Below are 26163 nucleotides of genomic sequence, written 5' to 3'. Positions count from 1 at the left end.
AGAGAGAGAGAGAGAGAGAGAGAGAGAGAGAGATGCTAGATAAGTGGTGGGGCGGGGAGGGGGGCGGTCGGCACGCAGTGATTGGAAAATAGCAAAGACGCGCACGCGCTAATCCGATGATGGGTCTCCGTTACCGAGGGGAGGGAGGGGGAAAAAAAGAGTAAGACCAGGGCGGGAGCATCTTGCGCTCGCGCGCCGCGTCCCTTCCTCTCGAGCCTTTTGTGTTTGAAACTCTCATATCTTACATATCAATAATTCAAGCGCGCGCGAGAGAGAGCAGACTGAGCTCCCCCCCGCGCACTATGAGTTCTGCTGCTTCCTCACTCGACCAGGGCCCCTCCGTACCGCGCGCGACTCCCGTTTATTGTGTTTCCAAGTGACAGAAAAGCTGCTGAGAAGTGAGGAAAGAGGAAAAGAACAGGTGAAAACTGAGACCGGAGATACGGGGTTGATAAACTGATTTTTGGGGGGGAAAAAGGAGGAGAAAAGCCTAAAAATAACCGTCTGGTTTCCCCTCAAAAGACTCTGCGAGGGAGAAACTGTTTGCTGTAGGCTCATTAAATCCAAGAAAACGGAGTGGCATCTAATTGTAAAACAACAGTTCTTAAGGTTCATCGGGGGAACACCGGGAAACTCTTCCTTCCTTACTTTTTTTAAAGGGGAATAGACCCACGGTTTAAGGTGTGAAGACGACCGAAGAAGTTCATCGTTCTGGTCCGGTATGTTGGCGTTTTGCCTGCTGAGTGCCGTGTGGCTCGCGGCGAGCCCGTCCCGCGCACAGAACGAGACGGAACCAATCGTTCTGGAGGGGAAGTGCCTCGTGGTGTGCGACTCCAACCCGACCTCGGACCCCACGGGCACGGCGCTCGGGATCTCGGTGCGCTCGGGCAGCGCCAAGGTGGCGTTCTCCGCAGTCCGGAACACCAACCACGAGCCCTCCGAGATGAGCAACCGGACTATGGTCATCTACTTTGATCGGGTAGGAGGCAAAATATGTGTTCTATCGTATTCTGTTAAAATAATAGCAACAAAGAGTAAAAGAAGTAAAACAAGTTAATGTCTGAGACAGATTCGCACAGTTTTACACTGACATAGGCCTATCCAAATTTGTCTCATTCTACCTAATAAAGGACCAGCGCACATATGAAGTTTCAGATAGTGTGTGTGTTTCATGTGTGGTATGCTTATTACCTGGTGTGGTAGCTGTTAGTCTAGACAGACAACTTTAGCTATATGGATTGAAGTGTAAAATATCCATAATTTGAAGAGGCACCAGAAACGATGATGTTTTTTTCTGCGCCGCAGATCATTAAATTACACCCCGAAGACTGTTTCATTTGATCTTTTTACTGCGTCTTAAAACCACAAACATTGATTAAAAGCTATTTGCAATAAATCCCGAACTTAATCAAGGAGCATGTTGTGTAAAAAGTCGTGAAAACCAAGAGTCCAGGTTAATTTAGCCGATAGATAAAGGCTACAGTGGCTGGGGTCACGCGCAGCAGCGTCTCGTGCACGGTAATGGTCTCGCGGGCAGCAGAGAGCAGCTCCATTCAAGATAACCGAAAGTGGAGCGGAAATGAATCTTTCTCAGTAACGATTCTTTTTATAGGTAATGTATTCCCTAAGCGGTTGGGAAAGAATAGCCTGGTAGGAAAGCCTTTTGAATATTTCAACTTTTTGAGCTGACAATATGGGATATTGGAACTGACTTGTCGCCAAATAATTTAGTAACGGCAGGTCGCGAGGGCGAGGTCCTACCCGCTTGCCGTTAAAGGTTAATTCTCTCTCAAACTGCCGTTCAATTACACCCCATAGTTCGCTCCCATCCATAAAACCAGACATTTGGCTGCGGAAATACATAATTGAAAATTTCATTTGAAAGATTGATTAAGTTCCTTTTCATCTCCAATAAAGTTTGGAAGTTCTGACAGGGGGAAAAGCCGAGATAAAAGCAGAGCGTTATCCCTCTACATCAGTGAATCTGAATGTGTGGAGCGGGCCAGAGAGGCCCTTTGGAGTTATCTATCAGAAATATAAGTGAAGTATCAATTTCAAAATGATCCCGAGTAGAAAATAAGCTACAATAATGATACGTGGACTTAATATGTTTAACGATCTCTTAGAAAAATAGACAATTAATTAGCTACTAAATAAACAATTGCAAATTTGTTCAGAGGGGTCCATGGCTTAATGTTCGTCTACTTGGAGTCTGTACATGAAAACATTTGGATCAGATTTTTAAGATACAGGCTATATCCACAGTTACTAATGATCTGAGTGCAAATAGACTACTGTGAAAGACATTCAGTAAGCCTAATGAAACAGTTTTATCAAGAATATTTGGTTGATGTCTTTCTTTCTTTCTTTCAGGTTCTAGTAAACGTTGGGAAGAATTTTGACGAGGAGAGAAGTAATTTCATCGCGCCGCGCAAAGGGATTTACAGTTTTAACTTCCACGTAGTGAAAGTCTACAACCGCCAAACCATACAGGTAGCGCTTGTTCCTGTGTTCTTTTTTATTTGTATTTGTGTGTGTTTGTCTATGTCTGTGCGCGCGGACTACACCATGCGCCCCCATGCTGTTTTTTTCCCCTCATAAAAGTTGATTATCATCCGCACTGGAAGTCATTTTGTACATGTTTGAGATGTCTTTCCCGAGAGACAACGACGGGGGCGGGCATTAACAGATGAAAGCTAGTCGCCCGACACCCGCCGGCCCAATCATAATTAATCAATACATGCAGAGGACAGAGCCGAATCATGCGCATGTAGCCGACAGGAGGATGCAATGCTGTGGTGAGCGCGAGGAGGGGCACGCGGCTCCAGCAGGTTTAGTTTCAGCACCATGGACAGCGACGTCTCCTTCTATGTGTGTCTTACCATGAAAAGGGGCAACAGCAGCAAAATATTTTTGATTATTTAAAAGATTCAAGTCAATTTTGAACAGACAGGCATTGAAATTGCGCCCCTCCAACACCCCCCCCCCCCCCCACCCCCACCTCTCCCTCTCTCTCTCTCTCTCTCTCTCTCTCTCACACACACACACACACGTTATTTAAAAATATCACGTTTTCCTGTTATTTGTTTCTCTCTCACACACACTCACTCACACACACTGCCTGCAGTGTGGCTCTTCACAACTCTTCTTTCATCCTACTAACAGTTCATTTTCACTATGCCTTAGATGCAGTCTCCATATTCTTTTGATGTGTCAAGTGATAAAAAGCACTTTAGAAGTCTTAAGCCCATTTCCAGCATTTAACATGCACGTGATGGCGCTTTACAAGCCACACAGCGTTAATTACAATGTATCTTTTGCAAATTAAACTGTTGTGTAATTATGCTGTTGGCTCCCTGGGGCTTTGCATTATGTGTTGCTACTTATACTTTATTATTGGAGTCTTGCATTAATTAGCATGGCACCAGCAGTAACAACAATAACAACAACAAAGAGGGCGGGCGATATGTGAGGGGAAAAGTCAAACTTGGCAGGTAATCAGAGTCATCTTTGTGTGACTGCACGCAAATAGGCCATAGATGTCAAAGACTTGACTCATGACACTTAGGCAATTAAGTCTGTCATACCAGGCAGAACACAATGGTGATAATGCCTGTCACATTACCATTGGTGCTATTATTTATGCCAATTTGAGGTATTCTTAATATGAAACTACAGTATAGCTATTAGACATTATCAGCAATAAAACAGTGAGAGAGGAATTGAAAAGGAAATCAGAAAAACTGTTTTTGATCATAGCCTGACCAACTGACTTTTGGTAACCGGAAATTTTTAGGATAGATTGCAGCGCATGAGTTGTAATCTGCTAAGGCCCTAAGAGTTTGTAACATTTCAAAAATGGTTTTGAAACTTTAGCCTTGGATGCAGTTAGAAAAAACTTTGTTCTGTCATGTTTCTGACATGAAACAAAGAGGTGTAGGTTGTCCTCTCTCCTCCAAGCATTCGAGATGTGTGCTGCTCACCCTCAACCTCTTCCATTCATCCTCCCATCCATCCAGCACATCTGCTGTGTAGAAAACTCCCACTGTTTAATTGCCTTAGAGACAGCTACTGTGGTGCATGCAGAAGATGAGAGACAGCGGGAAAAAGAGTGTGCTAGGGATGAAGGGGATGGGAAAGAGAGGAAAGGATGTGAATGTAAATGAAAAATAGAGAGGGGGAAAGGGGAAGAAAAGAAGGAAAGAGGAAAGGGAGGGGAATGGGAAGGCCATGGACACAAGAAAAAAGAAAGTTAAGAAAAAACAGGGAATGAAAAATTGAAGGCAAAAGAAGAATTGAACAACATTGGAGGGAGGGACAAGAAGAATAAGGGAAGAAAGAAGGGAAGGTGTGGGAGAGAAAAAGAAGAGAAAAGAGTAATGAAAGAACAAAGGATGGACAGGAAGAAAAGAAAAAGAGGAGGTTCAGGCAGGGCAATGAGAGAAATCGGAAGAAAGCCAGACATCATGAGTAACTGTTTATCAGCAGATGATAGGTAGATGTACAGAGGGAAGGATAAACAGTTTGTTCCATCTCTCATCAGTCCTTTCTTGTGAAATGATCAATCTATCTATCTGTCTATCTGTCTATCTATCCGTCTGTCTGTCTGTCTGTGACAGGTGACAGATGTGATGGGAGTGTCTTTGTCAAAACCGCTGCAAACTCATCTCACTTTGCTTTTTGCCAAGCTATTAAATTCAAGTATTGCAAAGTAATGCGGTATATTTTCGGATCTAAAGGAACAGATGGGATAGCATCCTATAATTTCATAGTCATTTACAATATACATTTCAAACACTTCTTTTTGTCACAGGGCGTCATTTCAAGTGCAGTTATTTACATTTCATACATATGCCACTGCTCTCTATTTGAAATTAAATTGAAACAAATATATTCCATCTCCCTTAGTGAACATCTTGTACCTGCAGCTTAGAACAGAGAGCTCACAGAACAGAAAGATAAACAAATGAGGCGCTGGTAGGATATCAATACTCAGCAATGTGAGGTGCTCTTTGGATAGGTAGGTGGACTTTTTAATCACAAGCTTTGTTTGCATTGTTTTATGAAGACCATAATACTGTATATTGGAAACATTTTCAGGTATTAGACAAGGGTTAACATGCCTTCTGTTAGAGTACTGCTCAGCCATTATAACAAAAATCAAACCATAATCCAGACGTCTTATTGCTACCAACAGCTCCTGAATGTTACATAGATAACTATTGAACATACTTGAAAAATACTCTACCACAGGGCACTGAGATTATATAAAGTTTAGAAAAGATAATTATTAAAGGTGCAGTGTGTAGAACTTAGCGGCATCTAGTGGAACAGACTCTGTCTTTTTGTTACCTTAGAATGAGCCCTTTATATTGACATAGGGAACGGGTCCTCTCCCATGGAGGCCGCCATGTTGCACTGCCATGTTTCTACAGTAGCCCAGAATGGACAAACCAAACACTGGCTCTAGAGAGGGCCTTTCACATTTTTTGCAAGTTTCCATGGGTTCTCCTACGCACTTGGAAAGGGGGGCGGGGGGGAATTCAGTTGGTTTCAATCTGCAACCTCACCGCTAGATGCCACTAAATCTGACACACTGGTCCTTTAAATAATTTAAATAAAATTAAAAAAAACAGGCAATGTAAAGCCATATATTATGGACAAATGTTATGGTGCTATTTATTGTGGTTTTGCAGGGGGGATAAGTAATATTTTAGAGTACTTTGAGCACCTGGGCATTCAGAAATGGCATTCATGAAGCCTCAGGTCAAAGCAGATGTGTTAAAACTATACAAAAAGCACATCTAAAATGGCTCATGCTGTCTGTGGACTGAGGCTTTTCTGTAACCATCATTTCCCATTGAGAGAAGAAAACCTGGAGGCACTGCTTCATGCTTTTGATATCACACTGCCCTGATAAAAAGAGAATTTACCTTACATGTCTCCAAAGAGTGATATTTTGACTCATTGGATCATAATTTTGATCATATTTTGACCCAAAGTAGCTGCATGTGTCTGCAACAAAGCAGAATCCTTTCAACAATATAGTGCATGTTAACCCATGTTTGTACTGTGTTTTCCCAGTACACACATTTATATTCCCTAATTTGAGTCACTGAGGTAATCCCATGTTGTAATGAGATATTTATATCCATGTACATTCAGAACAGCTGCTTACCCTGTTAATTGGTACTATAGTATATATTGTAACTATATTGTTGTGACTAGTGTATATTGTTGTAACTATAAGTAATGCCAACATGGTCCAGGATAATTTCTATTTACTACAACCATGCTAGTTTGGGTGAAGTAAGTGCAACATATATGCCTAGAAATTAATGTAAGCAACTATCAAAATGCATGCTAATTTTGACATGTGCAAGTGATATTTATATGTCTCTGTTTAAAATTGTTATAGTGCTGTCACAATGTGCCAGCACTTTATAAGCACCACTTCATTAGTGTTGGCAAATTCTGTTTTAAAAAATATGCACATTTTAGAGATTGATATGTGTATACTATTAGAACCACTGAGATGAAATTTGGCTCACATCATTCTTAAATATGTTCCAACAATTTCTTAATATAATCTGATTTCCTGTGCAGCAAACAGATTGAGAACCTCTGGCTAAACATGGCTAAAAATGGCCAGAAACACACACACACTCACATACACACAGGTACAAACAGGTGACTTTTTTGGTGGACAAATAATTGTGCTTTATATGTCTTGGATAAAAACTTCCTTTATTTGTTTGTTCAGTCTAACAGGAGATCTTTGAGTGAAATCTTAGGACCATGTCTTAAGTTGATGTTTTTGATTATAGTTAAATAGCGAATAAGTGAAAGGCAATTTAGGCCTAACAACACTGCTCAATATTATTCCCTTTGAAAACCACGCATTATTTTACCTGTGTGTCATACATTGGGAGAATACAACAAGATACAGCAACATACATCTGTATTATTTTTATTGTAAGACAACTGTATCCACAGTAACACATACGTGTGATGTGCCAAACACATCAAAAAAGATTTTGCTAATGACATTCTTTTGTGGTATGTGTGTTCACTGTGTAAGTAAATAAAGAGCAACTTACTATCCTGTTTTAGCACACCCCATAAAAAAAGAAAAAAAATGCAGTCAAACCCTAAGGCTGCATTCAGACCGAAATCAGCCCTGCCTTTAAACGATGCAAGTGGCTGCGTTGGTGGGGGCATGTTGTTTAAGTACTGGGGATCCAGGAAGTCCAGTTGGAGCTACAGATTACAGTTTTTCTCAGTTGCTTTGGTACATTTCTCAGATCAGAACTGAAATTCTCAAAACTATTTGTTCAACCTCCACATCATCTAGTTACTTGTGCACATCATAAAAGGAATTTCTCATTTTTTTGAACAAATTGCAAATGCTTTGGCACATTCATGGAAATGATTATGTACAATTGTCTGCTGCTTCCTACATTATCAACTTGTGTTATGTTGATCAAAACATCTAGGCAATATTCATTGCATAAGTCATTACATGCAAAATGTTGGAACCAGTTGTCATAACCTGTAAAACATATTGTCTATACATTTCTATTAGTGTCTTGAATTGATGAATTGCATTCACTAATGAAGGGGAATGTGTGAAGCATTAGATCAACCAATGATCAACCAGTTCTCTAAAATAGCTCAGCAGCTCATGAACCTTCAATTGGCAAGCATATATAGACAGAGCACAACACAGTGTTATAATTTCTGACAATGGAAGAACAACAAGGAAATGAACAGAGTCAACAGCTGTTGAGAAGAAGAGGAGTAAGACTACATGAGGAAGGGTAGGGAGGCAAAACAGAGGAAGAGGTAGAAGAGGCCGAGGACATAGACACGTTCCTGATGAAATAAGGGCCACGGTTGTGCACCATGTTCTCAATCATGGCCTTATAATGGCCGAGGCTGGTCGAAGGGTGCAGCTGAATGTTGGGAGAACAACCGTGATCTCAATCATTCAAATGTTTCGTAGACAGAACAGGTATGTAATCCAACAATGTGCATTATACTGTAATACTGTATACTTACTGTAATGCTTCATATTAAAGTATTTCACTTGCATTTTACAGTGTACAGTAAATATACTTTATACAGATACATACTGTATCAATACTGTAACACACAAACACACCTGTATGTATGTATATGTATGTATATACAGTAGATTCGTACAGATGGGTGACAAATTAAAGGAAAGACCAACATACAGCATCTTAGTAAGGTGTCAGGCCACCAGAACACCATTCTTCGAAAAGATATTTCCTCATTTAGTGTTTTGATGATGGTGGTGGAGATTGTTGTCTAACACATCAGTCCAAAATCTCCCATAGGTGTTCAACTGGGTTGAGATCTGGTGACTTTGAAGGCCATAGCATATGATTCACATCATTTTCATATTCATCAAACCATTCAGTGACCCCTCGTGCCCTGTGAATTGGGGCATTGTCATCCTGGAAGAGACCACTCCCATCAGGATAGAAATGTTTCATCATAGGATAAAGGTGATGACTCAGAACAACTTTGTATTGATTCACAGTGACTCTTCCCTCTAAGGGGACAAGTGGACCCAAACCATGCCAGCAAAATGCCCCTAAAGCATAACAGAGCCACCGGAAGCCTTCACTGTGCGGGTCAAGCATTCAGACCTGGACCAGTTTTTCCTTTAATATTGGCAGATATATATATATATATATATATATATATATATATATATATGTATATATATATATATATATTGAGCAAGTTATGGGCTGTTGCAGGTAATCCATTGTGTGGTGCTGTTTGTACGAATTGTTTGAGAATGAGAACTGCACTTACTGTTTTGCAAATGTTAACCATGATTTGGGAAATGTATCAAAGCGACTGAGAAGAACTGTAATGTGTTTAAAGGCTTATCAGATGCCAAAGCACTTCACAGCGGTTTGTAATCCTCACAACTCTTTGCCAGAGCACCCTGTATCAGCACCCCCACTGCGTCCATACACTGCCCTCATTCAAATGAATGATAGGGCTGCATTTTTTCCCGCAGAGCTGTTGTTGGTCTGAACGCAGCCTAACACACCTCACCTCTTTTTCTCTGGCTGTCCCCACTTTCTCCACTGCTACTCTCACCCCTCTCACAGCCATGTCAGACTGTTGCTCCAGTGTCCCTCTATCCCTCCCCCGTCTACACCGACACTTCAATTAATACATCTGGAGTTCATCCAGAATTCAAAGAACTGTAGTTACATACTGACTCTTCTTTTAATGTCTACAACAGCTATTAATGGCTCGCCTTTAACTTGTGCAACCCGAAGCATCTTTTATACTGACAGACATTGAAATTAATGAATGTGATGATGGTCCAGAGCAATTTCAACTGCAAGCTTAGGTTTCAGCAGATGCAGGAGAACAGTGGAGAGTGAGAGAGGATGTAAATTTGCCCCAAACAGTGATCAACACCGTAAACTACTACCTTACTACTACTACTACTATTAGCTCACTACTATTAGTAGCAGGAGTAATAGGCTACAACCATGCAAGGATTAGGGTGTGGATACCGTGATGTTGCCTTGTAGTTATCGGGTATGGTGGACCAGGGAATAATTGGATTGTCTCTGGAAAAAGGCAAATTGTTTCTGTTAAAATGAAGACTATAGACTGGGACCAGGATCAATTGATAAAGTGTAATAAAATGACTGTAGACATAATTTACTAACTCAAAAACATGGATTTAGTGTGAAGTTTACTCTAACATTGTTGATCTATGTGGGACTGTGAAATCTTAATGATTGGTCAGTCTCAAAAGTGACTTTTTTTGTGGTCTGTAGATTATCTACCACTCATGCATGAAGATGAAAAGGAAACTGTCATAAAAAGATTTGTTAGTGAATCTTTTCTATTTTCTATTGGGAGCTTCTAATCTGTATGACTTCAGAACACCTGGCCTACTCCACACCAATGACAAGAACACAGGATACTCATTACTCATTAGGTAAAGTGCGCATCTTTAAGTCTGTAAGTATTATGTGTGGCCTACTAAATAATACTGACATGGTGGTTTAAGGCCAACAGGCAACATGAGAATGCAAGAAATGCTGGGTTGTGTCACTACTCTTCCAATATTCTACAGCTGTGTGTTTGAAGAAAATGAGTAGCCATTGATGTGTTGAACATGAAGAAGTGTGAACAGAATAAGTAGTGTGAACTGAGCTATGACAAAGAAAACATAGAAGAAATACACGACTCCTCTGCTACTGTCTCAGACTGTTCATCTTCTACTGTTGAGATGCAGGGAAGTGAGAACCAAGTCAAAGTCAAAGCCACACAAACATTTTATCTGTTCCTATGTTCTCCTGCCTTTGAAATGGTGGATGGAGAAAGTGGGAAGAAAAGATGGAATAATGAAGTTGGTTTGTCTTCTAACTGGCCACAGAGAAAATATTCTGGGAGTTGTCAGGCCTCACACAGAGACAATACATTTCAGCTGCTTGTTTGTGAGCTTGTTTTTCAAGGACGGGTTTAGACTATTTTGCCATTGTAGAGACCAACTCCCTAATTGAAAATAGATGAAAATAATATACAGAAGCAGGTCTAGATGTACATTTCTGTAATATTTAAAAATGAGTCCAAAGGGTCAAATATAAAAACTCACCTTTCAGCCCATGTCATTCCTCTTATGTATTATATGATATGGGTTATTGTTTGGGGCAAAATATAGGTGACTCTGAAATGGTTCATTGTCAGAAGTTGAGGGATTTGATTTAAAAAAAATCAGTGCTTGATACTTTGTTAAGTATTAATTCACTATGTTAAGCAGAATGGATGCAAATAGAAATAATTAAACTGAGTATACTTGTTAAGACAGTTTTAGCGAATCAACCTGCGCTCAGTCTTTCTCAGTTTGGCAGAACATTACAGAAAGTTGCGCTGTTTTGTGCTTGTGTGATAGAGAAGAGGTGTGAGAGAAAGTACTCTTTGAATATTTATTATCTTTTAATCAAGCAAGATTGTTACAAAGACCCAATGAAAGTGAATCATTAGGACTTTAGTGAGTAAAAAAAACCAAAACAAAAACATTTGTATTTCTTTCCAAAAGCTCTTCAGGGTCAGGATTAGAGTTAACTTCACCACTCGGGATTTTCTCCACATTCTCAGAATAATAATTACAAAAACATTTAAAACTTAGACCTCATTATAAAGTTGATTTTTGTAATCAAAGTAAAAACATGGGGCTGAAGCCTAACGTATGAATAGGCATGTGCTTTAAATTTAAGAATATGGATTGATTGTGTAAACCACTAAGGAAGTCTTTCTGATTGCGAAGCCTTGGTTAGTCCCACAAATCATTCCTGTTTGTATCTGATTGTAGTTATCCGCTTCAAAGACTGTATGAGCCTGAGTTCTGCATCACTTTTAGTAAGATTGTCCTCCCAAGAAAAACGAGAGCATCAGTCATTTCAACAAATGTCCAAAAACATGGTATGTTTACATTCAAGTGACAAAACCCTGTAGTGGCTGTAGGAATTATGACTCTTGTCCACTGGGATTAATGGAGGAAGTGGGGTGAAGTTATTACAAAGCAAATGATGTCTGCAGAAGCAGTAACTTGGGACAGATGATTGGGTCAACAAAATATTGGACTGCAATTTGTTTCTTGTTTTCAACTGACAGACAACATTGGTTTCTTCCATGACCTCGGTCATGCTCTAACCAAGTGGTTATTATTGTAACCATGATGACAAATCCAAACCACAATGTTCCCCTAACCCTAACCAAACCTTAACCTTAGTGTTGTCATATCATTACATGGTTTTATTTTTGAAACGGTGATGTCTTCCTTCTGTTAGAAAATGCTTGTGTGTTGTTCTGGGGGGCATGGTGATCTTGTCAACCTTTAGACCAGCAACATCCATAAGAAAAGGTTTTTCAGCCCTCCTTCATCAAGCACTCACAAGTCCAACTCGTATTATAATGTAGATGTACGCTGTTTAAAAAAAATCAGTATTTATCAGTTCCATCTTTGTGGTACCAGAACATCATGTCTTCTTGGACAACAGTAATGCTCAGGTCAGAGAACTACTTAATATGGTATTTAGGTGATTTCTGGTGCCTGTCAGGAATGTCTGGATTTGATGTGAAGCAATACAAACAAGGGGTAAAGGAACCATTATGATTTTGTATCCCAAAGTTGACTAGAGGTATTCAAAACTTGAAAACAGCTGATGGTAAAAATGATGCATTTTGTAACATATTTCCACCAGTACTGTTGTATAGGGTACGGTATCAGGCTTTCTGTATGATTGCGGGATATCTAAGAATGGTTTGTGTGTTTTTGTAGTGTTTCACACTCACTGGCTTTACTTGTGCAGCCTGCTCATTACCAGCCGCCCAAGTTCTCTACATTTTAACAATTGCAGGAGTTCATAAATACAGTTTGACTTCATCCAGTTTCTCAGAATCTCCACACCTGAGAGACGGGTCTGGCAGTGCTATATAACTGCAGTCTTACCTTACTGTGACATTGGAGGCCAAAGGTAAAATATCAGAGTCAATTGTGATAAACCAGGTAGATGCAGCTGATCATAAATTACATAAATGGTGAGTTTAAATTGAAAAATCAACAGATAGGATGATAGAACTATTCGCATCCTGAGGGAATTTTTTAAAATTATTTGAGTATAACTGAATGATGGTATAGTATAGATTTGCTGTGAGCTTCCAGTTAATTACAAAAATAAAGGCAACGCTGCATAAAAGGTCAAATTTACTAAGAGACACACACATGATAAATGAACATAAAATCTTCACTGAACCTCTCTCTTGGGTTTTGTGTCTGGTTGTTTAAGAACACATATGCAAATCAAATGAGTCACAGTTTTCAGTTGTAATACCTGAAGTCCAGTGTGTGTGTAAGAACTGTTGTATGTCTACAGAGTGCACGGTAAGCTGTGTTAACGCTGCAGAGGGCAGAGAGCAGACTGTGATTTTCAGCTGCGGCCGAGCCAGAAGCCACAACATGAAGGGTTGACACAAGTTTTGTCAGAGAATTGTTGTATGACTGACCCTTCATCCATATAGATCCATCTTTTTCATAAGCCGTAAAGCAGTGATTAAACAAAGACAATACCTTGCTTACCATTGTTTTCTAGTTATTTGCAGTATTTTACTGTTTGATTCATTTTATTCTTAATGACATTTGAATTAGCATAATATCAAGCACTGTCTTTCTTGTTGTCCTGTCTCCCTGCTGTGTGCTGTGTAGCAGGTCAGGGTAAGAGGTCAGGGTCTGCTGTCTTATAGCATCAACCAAGTGTTTTATATCCTCTGTGTTTTTAGTGTTCACAATGTAAATGCTATAAAGAATCAATGGGCCATCTGATTCAGTTTTCAGCTAACTCATTTTAATTCATTTCCTCTTATGGTGTGGTTTGACATTTGGCAACAGATTCAGAGTTGGATGTTTTGCCTATATGATGTCTGTGGGCTGTGCCCAAGTTAATGATGTTGTTCCCTGAGCTGATGTTAATGAAGATTGAAGATTTGCTGAAATCTGTAGGATCTGTTTATTTGTGCCTGGGTCCATACTGTAAATATTTCAGTAAGGTTTGGCCTTTGTTCTGGTTGCTTCCATCTCTTTGCACCATTTCTGCGTAGTTTTTTCACAGACTGCTTTCCTTGTAACTCAGTACTATATGACAACACATCACCTGTAGAGTATCCAATATCTAATTCTTTGTTTACACAGAAAGAAGCAGGTGTTATTGCAATACAGATGCAATCTTTCCATAGTTCTTTAAACGCAAAACAATTAAATTAGATAAAATGTGGTTAAACATAGAATTTGATGCATAAAAATCCATTAAACTACCAATTTAAAATAAAACATTTTGTGTACACATTTGCAGGTTGTGAAATCTCTTACATAATAAACCGCTGATTATCAGGGCCAGACAGGACACAGAGACAGACCACAAGAACAGTACATTCACATTGGATTCACTTTCTCCAAAATGCAAAATTGAACTCCAATACATTCATTGTTCACTGGCAATCCTAATATCATCCTAATTATAAATTGAAAAGTAACATTTTGAGTGAGCTGAATGTAATATATTTTTCCTCTAACTACTTGTCAAAATACACCTACCGACTGATGGCTTGAAACATGATAATTAGTAGAAAGCATACGAGTAAAACATGACTTGTGTCCAGTGTTTTCAAAATGTACTGTGAGAATCCATTCAGAATTTTAGGAGATTTCCTGCTAACAAACAAATAGATATAAAAAGGCGAAAAATAAAGAGTAACACCTGTCACACTGTGCTGGCAGAGGCTGCTGTGATCACTGCGGCACTGATGGAGAATAAGAACATTAGTAGACTTAAGAAACACTGTCTCTCTTTTGCTTGCAATACCAATCTCTACAAAGGGATTGTAAGATACAGTGTTTGCAGGCTAACATAATTCCTTGTATATTCACTGCCATACGTATATATAACACTAATCTGGATGATGTTGGCGAGGGGAACAATGACTTTCACTGTAAAGATTTAAATAAATAGCAGATCCAGAGCGGGGTTCCCTTGGCATTAATTTATTGTCACTTACATGCATGTATTTCCTATTATTGTAGGAATGAAAGTCCTATCAGGTTTTCTTTATTCTCACTGTTGTAATAACTAGAGTGTTAATTTAAAATCTGTTATTACTACCATTACACTGCTGTAGAGTGTGCAGTTTGCTTTCAACTGCACACAATCTTCCTATTAATATGTTTAGGATATTCAGGCATTATAACATATGAAATCTAGCTTTCATTTATATACAAATTTCATCCCAAACATAAAAACTGCTGATGAAAATGTTTTTTTTTTAAAACTGGTAATCGTATTTCTGGATTGTATTTCTAGAAATCAGAAAATTAAAAAAGCTTGTTGAAACCACCAGATAAACACACAGAGCTGACCTAAATAAATTCTCCTGGCCAGCACAGATGTTCTAGATTTCGATAATGAGAAGGCACGTGACTAGATGCTCTGTGTATTTACCGACTAAACCCTCTCCGAACTGTTGGCAGCAGGCAACTAGTTGTGGGTAACATGATTTCAGCTAACATCACCAAATTTACACAGTTTACAACATTTATTCATAGGTGGCAGCACTGCAGTCCCCTCTGCATAATATGGCTTTATTGATCTCTAACTGCCTTCTGTCACTCAAACAAAATTGTTACAGCAGGAACCTCATTGTTTTTTGTTCAGCTCTGTTAAGATGCTGCAGTAAACTAACGCTGAGCTTGATAAAAACACTCTCAACTCAAGATCCACTTACTTGTCCTGGAGCTTTCTGTCGTGTCACACTATCCTCATGCCGTGCAAACTTTCCATGATTCTGAGTACCTCTAAAGCTTCTTATCCATGTTGATTCCTAATTTGAGTTTTGACATTTTATTCTTGACCTTGGAAACAACAGTTGACAAAAAAATCTCAACTGACTCTTACTTGCTTGCTCTGGAGCTCCCGACTGTATCGCACGGTCTTCAGAGACTGTGGTCAAAAGCTGAGAGAGCTGAGATTGTTTTGTTTTGATGGTCAAGAATTAAGTCTCAAGCTCAACCTGAAAATCTTCTTGATACTAATTCAACACTTCTTGCATGTTTTTATGTGAAGGCGGCAGTCAGCCTTTATTGTGAAACAACAATGTCTCAGTATGGAGTAAGAATTTTTAGAAATAAATCTAATCTATATATCCGATCATACATCCATTTACTTTTTCTTTTACTGTTGGAGGTTTGCTTTCCTACGACGTCATCATCTCCTGAATGACTGTGGATTAACAGTTGCTACAAACTTTAGAAAACTTCCACTGTAGGAAACTTGGCTATTTTAAAGACAGAGGGTGTCACAGGCTACAGACAGACACACCATTATGTATCTATCCATCACTACGTCTCTGTCTGTAAAGAGAGAGATGACGAGGGGAAAAAAAACGTGAGAGAGAGAGAGGAAAAAAGGAAAGAGAGGTCACAAAAAGGTAAAAGAAAGAAAAAAAAGATTTAGAGATAAAAGAAAGGGGAGAGAAATGTAGAAAAAGAGGAAAAAGACAGAAAAACAGACAAAAAACAAAAAAAAGTAGGACCAAAAAACCCCAGACGAGCATCATTGTCATGTCAAGACAGTCGACTGGACAGGAACAGATGATGTAATAACAGGATGTCATCATGTCGTCGGCATTAAGTGCTGCACTGAGACGTCAGATAACTTCTATTTACATATCGAAGGCTAGATTTTCTTTATCCCTCCTTTTCTCTCCCCTGCTACTTTCTTCTGTCATTCTATCTCTTTTTCCTCTCTCTGTTTTTCCTCTCTTTATATCCTCATTCTGCCTCCCCGCTCTCTCTCTCTCTTTCTCTCTGTTATTCTGTCTCTCTCTCTGTTACTCAGTCAGTTAATTGGTGCTTATGCATTAATGAATGCAGATCGTTCGAGGCCTGACACGCTGCACAGCCCTATTATCATGCTTTTATATTTATGGCTGGTAATTGTAAGGGTGTAGTTGACAGAGAGAGTGTGTGTGTATATGTGTGTGTGACTGGGGGAGGGGGTAGTAGTCAGCTGCGCACAGACACAACCAAAACATGCTATTCATTCATACAGGTGTGTGTGTGTGTGTTTGTGTGTGCAGTGACATCGGCACCTTTAAGAACGCACCCTTACATTACACACACACACCCCTAGACAGATGAACGAATGAGTTAAAAAAGCATATGGTGCATATTCACAAGCCGACACACACAAACAAGGAAAAGGTCAGTTCATCCAAATGTCCGTCACTAGCGCGCCAATCTCTGGCAGCGAGTCAGAGTCTGTCGTTTGTTAGACTACAGTCATTACAGACCGGACCCGTCTACTTTTCTCTCTACACACCATTTATTCACCAACTCTCTGTTCATCGCCCTGGGAGCCCGCTGCCTTGTCTGCGCTGGAGTACAGGAGGTAACGCTGGGTTTTCCTGGAACAAATTACACAGCTGCAACGCTGACGAGAGGTTTCACTCTGAAGAAATTTGGGGAACACAAATGCTGCAGAGTAACTGTGGAAACCAAGAAAGTCACGACTGAGAACTTTTGTACATAGAGACACAAACTGATAAGACTGACAAACTGACTTTGGGGTGGGGTTGAACTGTACACTGAACTGCTGTATGTTTGCATTTTGCACTGTCACTATCTGTATAATACATTGAATGTTGCTGTGTTATGTGTTTCTTGCTTGCCACTGTTTATTGTGTATACTGATAGTTTAAGGGGTTGGTGCCTGTATCAGTTCCTTTGTAGGGTTTTGTTTGCTATAACTAAAAATTATATTTTGTCAGACTGAGACTCTGACTGGCACCCCGGCTTAACCGCCAGCGACCGCTACACCACAGTCTCATCCTTCCAAAGCCACTGTCACAGCTTTATTAGAGCTATACATCACCAGCACACACCACACACTGACCCAGTGTGGCTGTGTGTGTGTGTGTGTGTGTGCGTGTGTGTGTGTGTGTGAGAGAAAGAGAGAGAGAGAGAGATAGATAGCTAGAGAAAGACACAAAGAGAGATTTGAGTCCATTTCAGACGTGCACTGCTTCTGTAAAGAAGCTGCCAATTTTACATAGTTAAGTGTATATTAAAAGTCATTCTGGAAGTCTATTTACATACAGCAGAACCTGTAACATTTTCTAAATCACTTAAGTATGAATAAATGTCATCATGTTGCCAGTAAGTGTACGCACAAGATTATGACAATCTTACATACAGTATGACGTGTTTGTGCGTAAGAGGTACAGTTTTAAATGCTGTGTCATGATCACAGTGATCATTTTGAAGCAGCAGATTTGACTCTAAAGATTAAAGGAGTGAAATTTGGTACCAAAATTAATGAACTGCTCTACCTGCTCCCTGCACCAAATGCAAGATAACAAGACAGCTTAGTGAGTACACTCTTTTGTTGTCTTGACTTTCCTTTCACATGCCAGAAGCCAAAAATCACACAAGCATCTTGGCTTTGTCCATTAAGGCTCCCATTGTGTTTGAACAGAGTCAGCGTGGCACTTGGCACAACAGACACCTTTATGTGATTGCCAAAAAGCCATTATTTTAGCGGGTAGATGAACCCTGGAATGTTACACATTCCAAGTCTTAAAGGGGACTTTAGTCAGTAAGATAACGAGGGAACGCGTTTAAATAAATGACTGATAGAAAGAGAGACTGTGTGGTGCGTGGTGGTGTACATGTTCCACATGAGTGACTTGGCTGGATGCTTGGATAGGTGAGAGGGTGGATTTCGTCTGCATGATGCATGTGTGTCTGTGTCTCTGAGGGTAACAGAGTGATGTAGTGTTGCTCTTTGTCTGCTATCTCTGTCTCTGTTCGGAAGCATTACACGCACACTGGACAGGAACCATGTCTCCCCCTCCTTCTCCATCCATCTCCCTCCTCTCTCCGTTTCCTCCGTCTGTTCTCCTTTCTCCATGCCTCTAGTTCATAATATGATCTGGAGGTTAATGAGGCTAACTTGAAGCCTTTGGTTGCATCTCTCCATATAATGTTCTTTTTAGCCAAAGTGTCTGTCACCTGTTTTGTAAGAAAATTGAGCTCAGCTTGACATTTTGGGTTGGGGGGGAGGAAGTACTTGATATTTTTAGACTGGCCTCCTTTAAGTTTTCTGCATAAATTGTAGCAAGAAATGAAGTAAACATCAAACAAGTATATTACATTTTCTTTACATTTATGTGGGAACATTGCTGCATGATACACTGTATTGATCAGCTTCTAATGTCAGGTCATAATGTAATGTCATTGATTAAAACTTTGGTTTGGTCTAATTGGTCTAATGTGCAAGGTTAACAGAGGAGGTTTAGCCAAAAATGGGTTGTGGATCTATTTTGTTTACTCCAATGCAGCATTCACTGCATTTTAAAGAAATACTGAGAAATGCTTAAAATGACAAAACACGTCACATTCCACCCTAAATCTCTTTCACACTCCCCCTGGGAGGCCTCCATAAAAGGGGTGTGTCGTTTGTTTCGATCGTTTACTTGTTTCCTTTACTTGCCCCTCTCACATGTCACATAAAGTAATATCACTGTTATTGATGACGGTTGCACAACTGGATCAGCGGAGCATGCTGCTCAAATTTTATGTTTCTGTAGCTCAGTTGTAATTATTTGTGCTCATCTCCATCAGTGATTGCAGACTCTTTGAAACAGTGTAATATCTGTGATCAATCAGGAAAGATTTGAATGAAGCTTGTACCGATTGTTGCAGTTACATTATTATTGTAACCTTTATTTAAACAGGGAGGGCCACTGAGAGCAAGCTCTCTTTTACAAAGATGCCTTGATTACAGTACATATAAAAAGCACACAAAAGTTACAGTATAGATCAACAACAAATCATATATAGGAACAATAGAAACAATAAAACTGGTGATGGTATTGCTTGTGTTAGTGGTATCATTATGGGCTGAATTGTTCAGGGAAATTATTGGTTATCACAAAAATTTCAATATCATGCATCTCCGCTGTGTGCATTAGATGATAAGCCAGAAATTTACAGAAATTTGCACCTCATCAATCACTTTTTCAACACATCGATGTGTTCAGAATACATTCTGTTAGTCTAGTGTATATGTTCCTTATATTTAAAGCTGTTACAAGACTTTGGTGACTTCTCCCCATCCATGAGTAGTGTTTTATGTCAATGTAGATTGTAGAGAGAGGACAAATATGGATCAGAAGAGGGAATGTGAAACTGTCAAAGTGAAAAGCAGAATTAAAATAAATATGTGTGAGGAGATTTATTTTCCCCACAGCACAAGATGTGTTAATCTGGAGCCTCTCTCATCTCATAGTGAGTCAGTCACTTGGCTACTATACAGCATGTATACATACAGTGTAGAAGCTCTTGTATGTATAACAAAAAATGTTTTATGTCAGCAATGATCTGTATTGCAGTGAGATTGAGGTGGCACAACACTTACTTGTACTTTGTGAAATCTAATCTGCCCATCATATCAGTGTAGTGTGTAGTTTTCACTGTGCATGGCAACAAATACGTTTGCCTGTGAATATTTCATTTAAACTAATTTTTGCTAAAAGGGAATTTCCATTTATCAGGTTTGAAATGTATTATGTTTTGGCAATACCTGCAGCACTAATACGCATTACGCTAGTAGAGAATGAACCAATTGTGCACCTGTAAAAGACATATTAGAAAAACATGTTAATATATACTGTAAATATGTAAGTATACACAAATATGCTCCATAACTTCCTCTAGAGTGCAATTATTTGCAGTCAAAGTAACTACATTTTCAACATTGTTGAATCTAAATTTTGCCATGACCTGTAGCATGTTTCCATCCTGATAATTAAAAAAATAATAATTTAAGTATAGTCTGAGTGTTTTCATCAAATTCACAGACTGGCTTTTCAGAGCAGCATACACACACACACAAACACCCATTCACACGCATACAGTCTGAGTCGCTATGTTCAGTTTGCCATTAAGAGGAGTGCCGGGCCAAGAGAGCTCTTGACTCTGACAGGCTCTCCATCTCCTGCCCACATGCACACACATACATACATACACACACACACACACACACACACACACACACACACACACACACACACACACACACACACACTCTCTCCTGACCATCAAGTAGAATGAGGTGGATAAGTGTATAATTATGTGATGTTCATGACTGTGCTCCATCAGTTAGCAACAGTTTTACAATTACTCACTTCCAGGGTGTACAGAAATATTTTGGAGGATGTAAAGCTCAGGTGTGATATTCTCTGAGAGGATGTTTTCTGAACTGTTCCATGGAATCATAAAACCTTAAAACTAAACCTTGCATCCTGTGTAATGTAATGAAACGAAAACATTGCTAACACACATCGGGAGTGGTCTGTGAGATACAGTTGTGATAACATACAACCTTTACTCTGCTGTGAGGCGTGTCTATCAGTAAGGTTTGAAATGGTTCTTTGTTCAACAGACTGATTTCAACTCCCTTTCAACTTTTCATTTGTCAGGAATTTATTTTCTCCCTGGCAGTAAAACACATTGCATGAGCCATGAGAAAATCATGTATGTTAAACTGGGATAACTAAACATTTTTAGTGTTACTAACTAACTCTAAAAGACTTGAAATAACTCTCTAGCCTACCAATATTAATCCTACAAACAACCCATAATGCAGCTCTCTCAGTTGGACTTGTGTTGTACTGGTACTCTCTCCATTTAAAATCAATCTGATGTTGTGAATAAATATAGTAAACATGTAGTGCTCAAATGCAGTCCACTTTTTCAAATGTTGTACCCCCAAAAAAACAATCTTTTTACAATTTCCATTGAGCATCACATTTAATTTTAGGGTGTTGTTTTCAGACCGTATTGTTTCTGCTTACTGACATTAAATCAGCCATCGTGTGGTCATATTCTTGCAGTGTATGTATACCTCTAGAAGTGCAGCACAATGACGACCCTGTGTCGTACAGTAGGCCAGAACAGAGGGCCTGTAATCTCACAGGTTTTATAAAGTGTGATCCTGCATAAACACACATTTCTCCACATTTCATTTTGGTTTCTTTTAGTGCCGCGTCGGTGCCAGGGGTAGCATAAAACCATTTCTTAGTGAAGCATAAGGGGGGAAACTAAGCCAGGGAGCGCTTGTATTTCTGTGTTGCTCAAAAGAGAATGATGAAAGCCGTTGTCTGGTGTGTATGTTGGCTGGCCTGGGAAGGGAGGGGACACATTTCTGACAGCTACTTCTCTTTGTTAGAAGAAGATGTTATTCCCTATTGAAACATCTGTTGAGTCAGACAGTGTGTGTGTGTCTGCTGTGTCTTTTCTGTGAGTGAATATCTCTCTCCAAGTCATTGTTAAATCTTCTTCAAGTGGTAATTGAAAAAAAAACAGCCATTCGTGATAAATCTGTTGATATGTGCTGAATTCACAGCACAAATCTGCGCCATGCAACATTGTATTACCATAACAAAATGTATTTTTTTCATTATGTTAGTTAAAGATTGTAAGGATCTTGTGGTGCAACAAGAAGTCTAAAAATAAGATGCTCTGAATCCATGTGAAAGCATCATGATATTTTGGGCATGCATCATACCAAATGTCCCTACATTTCCCTGATTGTGTAAGTGTCAGTTTCTCTCTCAGCCTCTTTCTTTCCTCTTTCCATTCAGTAAAACGTCTCTCCTGTTCTGTCTCATCCAGGTGAGCTTGATGCACAATGGCTGGCCGGTGATTTCGGCATTTGCCGGTGACCAGGACGTGACACGCGAGGCGGCCAGCAATGGTGTCCTGATTCAAATGGAGAAGGGAGACCGGGCCTACCTCAAACTGGAGAGAGGAAACCTAATGGGAGGATGGAAATACTCCACCTTCTCCGGCTTCCTGGTGTTCCCCATGTAGAGAAAAGAGCAAGAGGAAGAGGAGGAGGAGCAGGGGATGGAAACGAAAGAGGAGGAGCTGCTGAAAGATGGAAAGTACAATGAAGAGGTGAAAAGGCAGATGGAGGGGGCGGAGGGCCATGGGGAAGAGAAAACGGTGCGAATAAGACGGTGGAAGAGGTGGAGAAGAAGAAAAACGAAGAGGGAACGTGACAACAGACTTCTGTTTGAGACGCTGCAGAGGGAGGAGGGAAGAGGAAGAATGACAGATGTTATAGAGAGATGTAAAAGCATGAAACAGAAAGAGGGTAAAACGAGAGGACAATAGGGAGCCGATACATGAAAGTGTATGGCCAGCTTCTTCACTTCCCTTCATCCTTCCATCCATCCTTTCCTCCCTCTGTTTCTCTGAGGCTTGACTGCAGCTTTGGACCGCCAAAACCTTTTTTATTCTCTGCTGAAAGACGCAATTGATCATTTATATGTTCCAGAGTGTTCTAAAGCCCAAGTGTAACCCCCTCCCCTCCTCCACATTCATTCATTCATTCATTATTAATTCATCGATCTCTATCAACATAAGCTTTGAAGAATGTTTTTCGAAGAACTGCTCCTCACATCTCCCATTTACTGTGGCCATATTTGTAGTCTTTTTTTTTCTTATGCCTGACATAAATTGCACTGATTTTGGATCAGCCTCTACCCCAAAGCCAAACCAGATTTTTTTTCATAGGGGGGAACACTAAACACTGATCACAAAATCAGGTGCTAGGGACACATGTACCTTCCCTGTAAAGCTGTGTTTTATAGATATCATCATAATTATTGGCTTTTAAAAACTCACATATCTAGACAGTTTGTTCTTGAAAGACACATCTGTTCCTCCCTTTCCCTTCTATCCGTTTTTTTCCCGCTCTCTGTTACTTAATCCTCGCAGACAGCACTGCACTCTCTCTTCCTGCATCCCTGGTACAGTCAGTTTGTTCCCCGTTATTTGTCTTCAAATTAGACGTCTTGATTTCCTACAACAACTAGCTAACACTACAGACACGCTCCCCAGCTGTAACCATCAAAGATGACTCCGAATCTAAGACAGTCAAGCATGGCAGTAACAAAGATAAGACACCTTTAATTGAAAAGCTCACACAACAGCTGCTATAAATAAACTTAAATGACGTGCAAATGAACTGAAAAACCTGAATCAAACTATGTATTGCTGTAAAATGTATGACTTTAAACACTATTTTAAAATACTCTGCTAGCAAGAAAATTGCTTCAAAGAGCACAAGAAAAAACCGAAATGAAAAGTTTTTTACTCTTCCACTGTACTCTAAATGTGGAAGTGTGTGTAGGTATAGAGGTTTCATCTACAGGAATTTCAGATACAAACAGTTAAATGTAGATTTAATAAATCACATCCTCCAATCATGATACTTAACTGTGACTCTTTGTGACTATATGTAATGAACTAAACATTGGTATTGAAACAAGTCACACACAAAGTATTGCTATAGCTGCAAATTACCATGATTCTCACTTTATATGTCCTCTCCTTGGTTCCTTAAATGTTTCTATCATCTCTCAGGCAGCCACGCAAACATTGGACCCTCCATGCTGTCCTCCCATCCTTCCTCAATCACATTCATCTCCCCTCCCTCAGTCTGTTTCTCCCCCTCCCTCTGTTGTTGTTGGTCTCTCTCATCACCCCTGCCGTTTCTCAGATTTGTACCCCTCCTTCTCCAGGATCCTCTTCTCTCTTTGACTATGCTGTTTACCCACAAGTGCAGATTTCGCTCCCTCTTCCTTTTTGTATACCTCTGTTATCCCCCCACCCCCTCCCCTCCCCCAATCACCTTCTCTCTCTCTCTATCTTTACTTAACGGTCCATCTCCCTCTCCTTCCTCATGTGTGTACTTTATCTGCTGCTGTACTCGTTTGCCTCCCAGCACGGATCCTTCCTTGCTTTTCTTCTATGTTGGACTTTGGACACTGAAACCAACTTACAACCACGAACTCTATAACATATATATATATCTATATATCTATATCTATATATATATATATATACATATATATATATATATATAAAATTTACACAGTATATATACAAATGGATATATAAATATATCGAAATCTAAGCCACTGTTTCTATTCTACTGGTATTATGATGATACAAATGATAATACTAATACTGAAAACTGAATCTGGTTGATGACTATAATATCTGTATTTCCGTATTTCAATGTTATATAAAAGAAAAAATATTCTAAGAGAATCTTACTAGTGATTGTGTGTGGAAATCTGAGGCTGCCGTTCTGCTCTTCTGATTAAAAACATGCTTCTTGTTTTTGTTTTGGGTCAAACCAAGTTGTGGCTAAAAAGCTGAGACTACTTATATACTTTACCAGAAGAAAAAAAAAACCTACAGCTTAAAAAGGACTTTTATTTATTTATTTATTATTATCTTGACTGTAAAATACATGTGAATATTTAGACTATGACAATATTCTTTGATTTATTGATCAATCAAATCAATTTATCTACTGTTTTCTTATTGATTTGCTCTAATGAAATCAATAAAATTTAAATGGTACTTTTATTTTTCTTAAACCTACATTAAGCCTGGCCTGGCAGTTTATTTTCTTGAAGCTGGCATAACTTCTGAAAACAACCAGAAACATACACAGCCCCAAGTGTGTTAGAGTACAACTGTTGTGTGTAACGGTGGGCGGTGTTCACTATATGTGCCTGTGTGTGTGTGTGTGTCTCCTCCTTTCTCAGGCACTTCTACTGTATATCTTTTTATTCCTTCATCCCTCTCTGCTGACCTCTTGCAGCTGGCTCTGTTGCTTCATTTTTACTATATCTTCTTCCTGTCAATCGATTTAGGTTGTTTCTCTGCTTCCTCCGTCCCTCAAAACTTTCTCATTCCTCTATTTCTATGTGTTTATTTTTTATTTTCTTTGGATGCCCCCCCACCCCCCCCCCCACCCCCCCAACCTTTTTTTTTTTCTCTCTCTCTCTCTCTCTCTCCACTCTGTTGGTTTTTAAGGTTTTGTGGTTCGTTTCTCTCCAGACTAATGAGCTCCAGGGGGAAAATTTGTGCTGGAATAACAAGCAAACATCAACATCATCTCCCGTCTTCCTCAAGATCCCTCCTTCCTCCTGCTCTTCCTTCCTTCTCCTTCTCTTCTTTTTCCCCCTTCATCTGACTTCACTTCTTCTCTTTATGTCTTGCTTTCCCGCCACTTGATTCTCCTTCCTGCATTTGCTCTTTTACACATCTTCTTCTCTCCGGTTTCCTTCTGTTTTTGTATCTCAGACTTGAATGTCCTCTTCCCCCTCTCTTTAAAACCAGTGGCACCTCCTTTCTTCTATATTCTTTTTTCATCTTAGCTCTCTTGTTTCTTTTGTCAAACTGATTTTTCTATTTCCATTTGCCTCTTAACTGCCAAATACTGTTCTACCACAAGTATAAGGCAATGCTTTATACTGTTAATTACACTGGAAAACTGGAGTCATCTTACTTTTGAGGACAAGATAGAAATTTCATTAAGTTTTCAACACTACTTCAGTCTGTCTCTCTCTCTGTGTTCTTTGACCACCTCTATTTTTGGTCTAGAGGCAACAAGTCCTCCAAACTAAACAATAAAATAGGTTGTTTGCAGAAACTGTAGTTAAAGGTCAAAGGTC

At 39.5% G+C, this 26163-nt stretch overlaps 1 protein-coding gene across 1 annotated transcript; it reads left to right on the top strand.

Annotated features, from left to right (window-relative positions):
- The first annotated feature begins 122 nt into the window (after nucleotides 1-122).
- cbln1 (cerebellin 1 precursor) lies at nucleotides 123-25248 on the top strand. The gene is made up of 3 exons (XM_067588751.1): nucleotides 123-979; nucleotides 2374-2493; nucleotides 22298-25248. The coding sequence occupies exons 1-3, from the start codon at nucleotides 722-724 to the stop codon at nucleotides 22493-22495; spliced, it is 576 nt and encodes a 191-aa protein (XP_067444852.1). The 5' UTR covers nucleotides 123-721; the 3' UTR covers nucleotides 22496-25248.
- The last annotated feature ends 915 nt before the right edge of the window (nucleotides 25249-26163 follow it).

The sequence above is a fragment of the Thunnus thynnus genome, chromosome 5, assembly GCF_963924715.1.
Source record: "Thunnus thynnus chromosome 5, fThuThy2.1, whole genome shotgun sequence".
NCBI classification, from domain to species: domain Eukaryota; kingdom Metazoa; phylum Chordata; class Actinopteri; order Scombriformes; family Scombridae; genus Thunnus; species Thunnus thynnus.
Note: the sequence above shows the minus strand (reverse complement) of the source record. Positions and strands in the feature narration are given on the sequence as shown.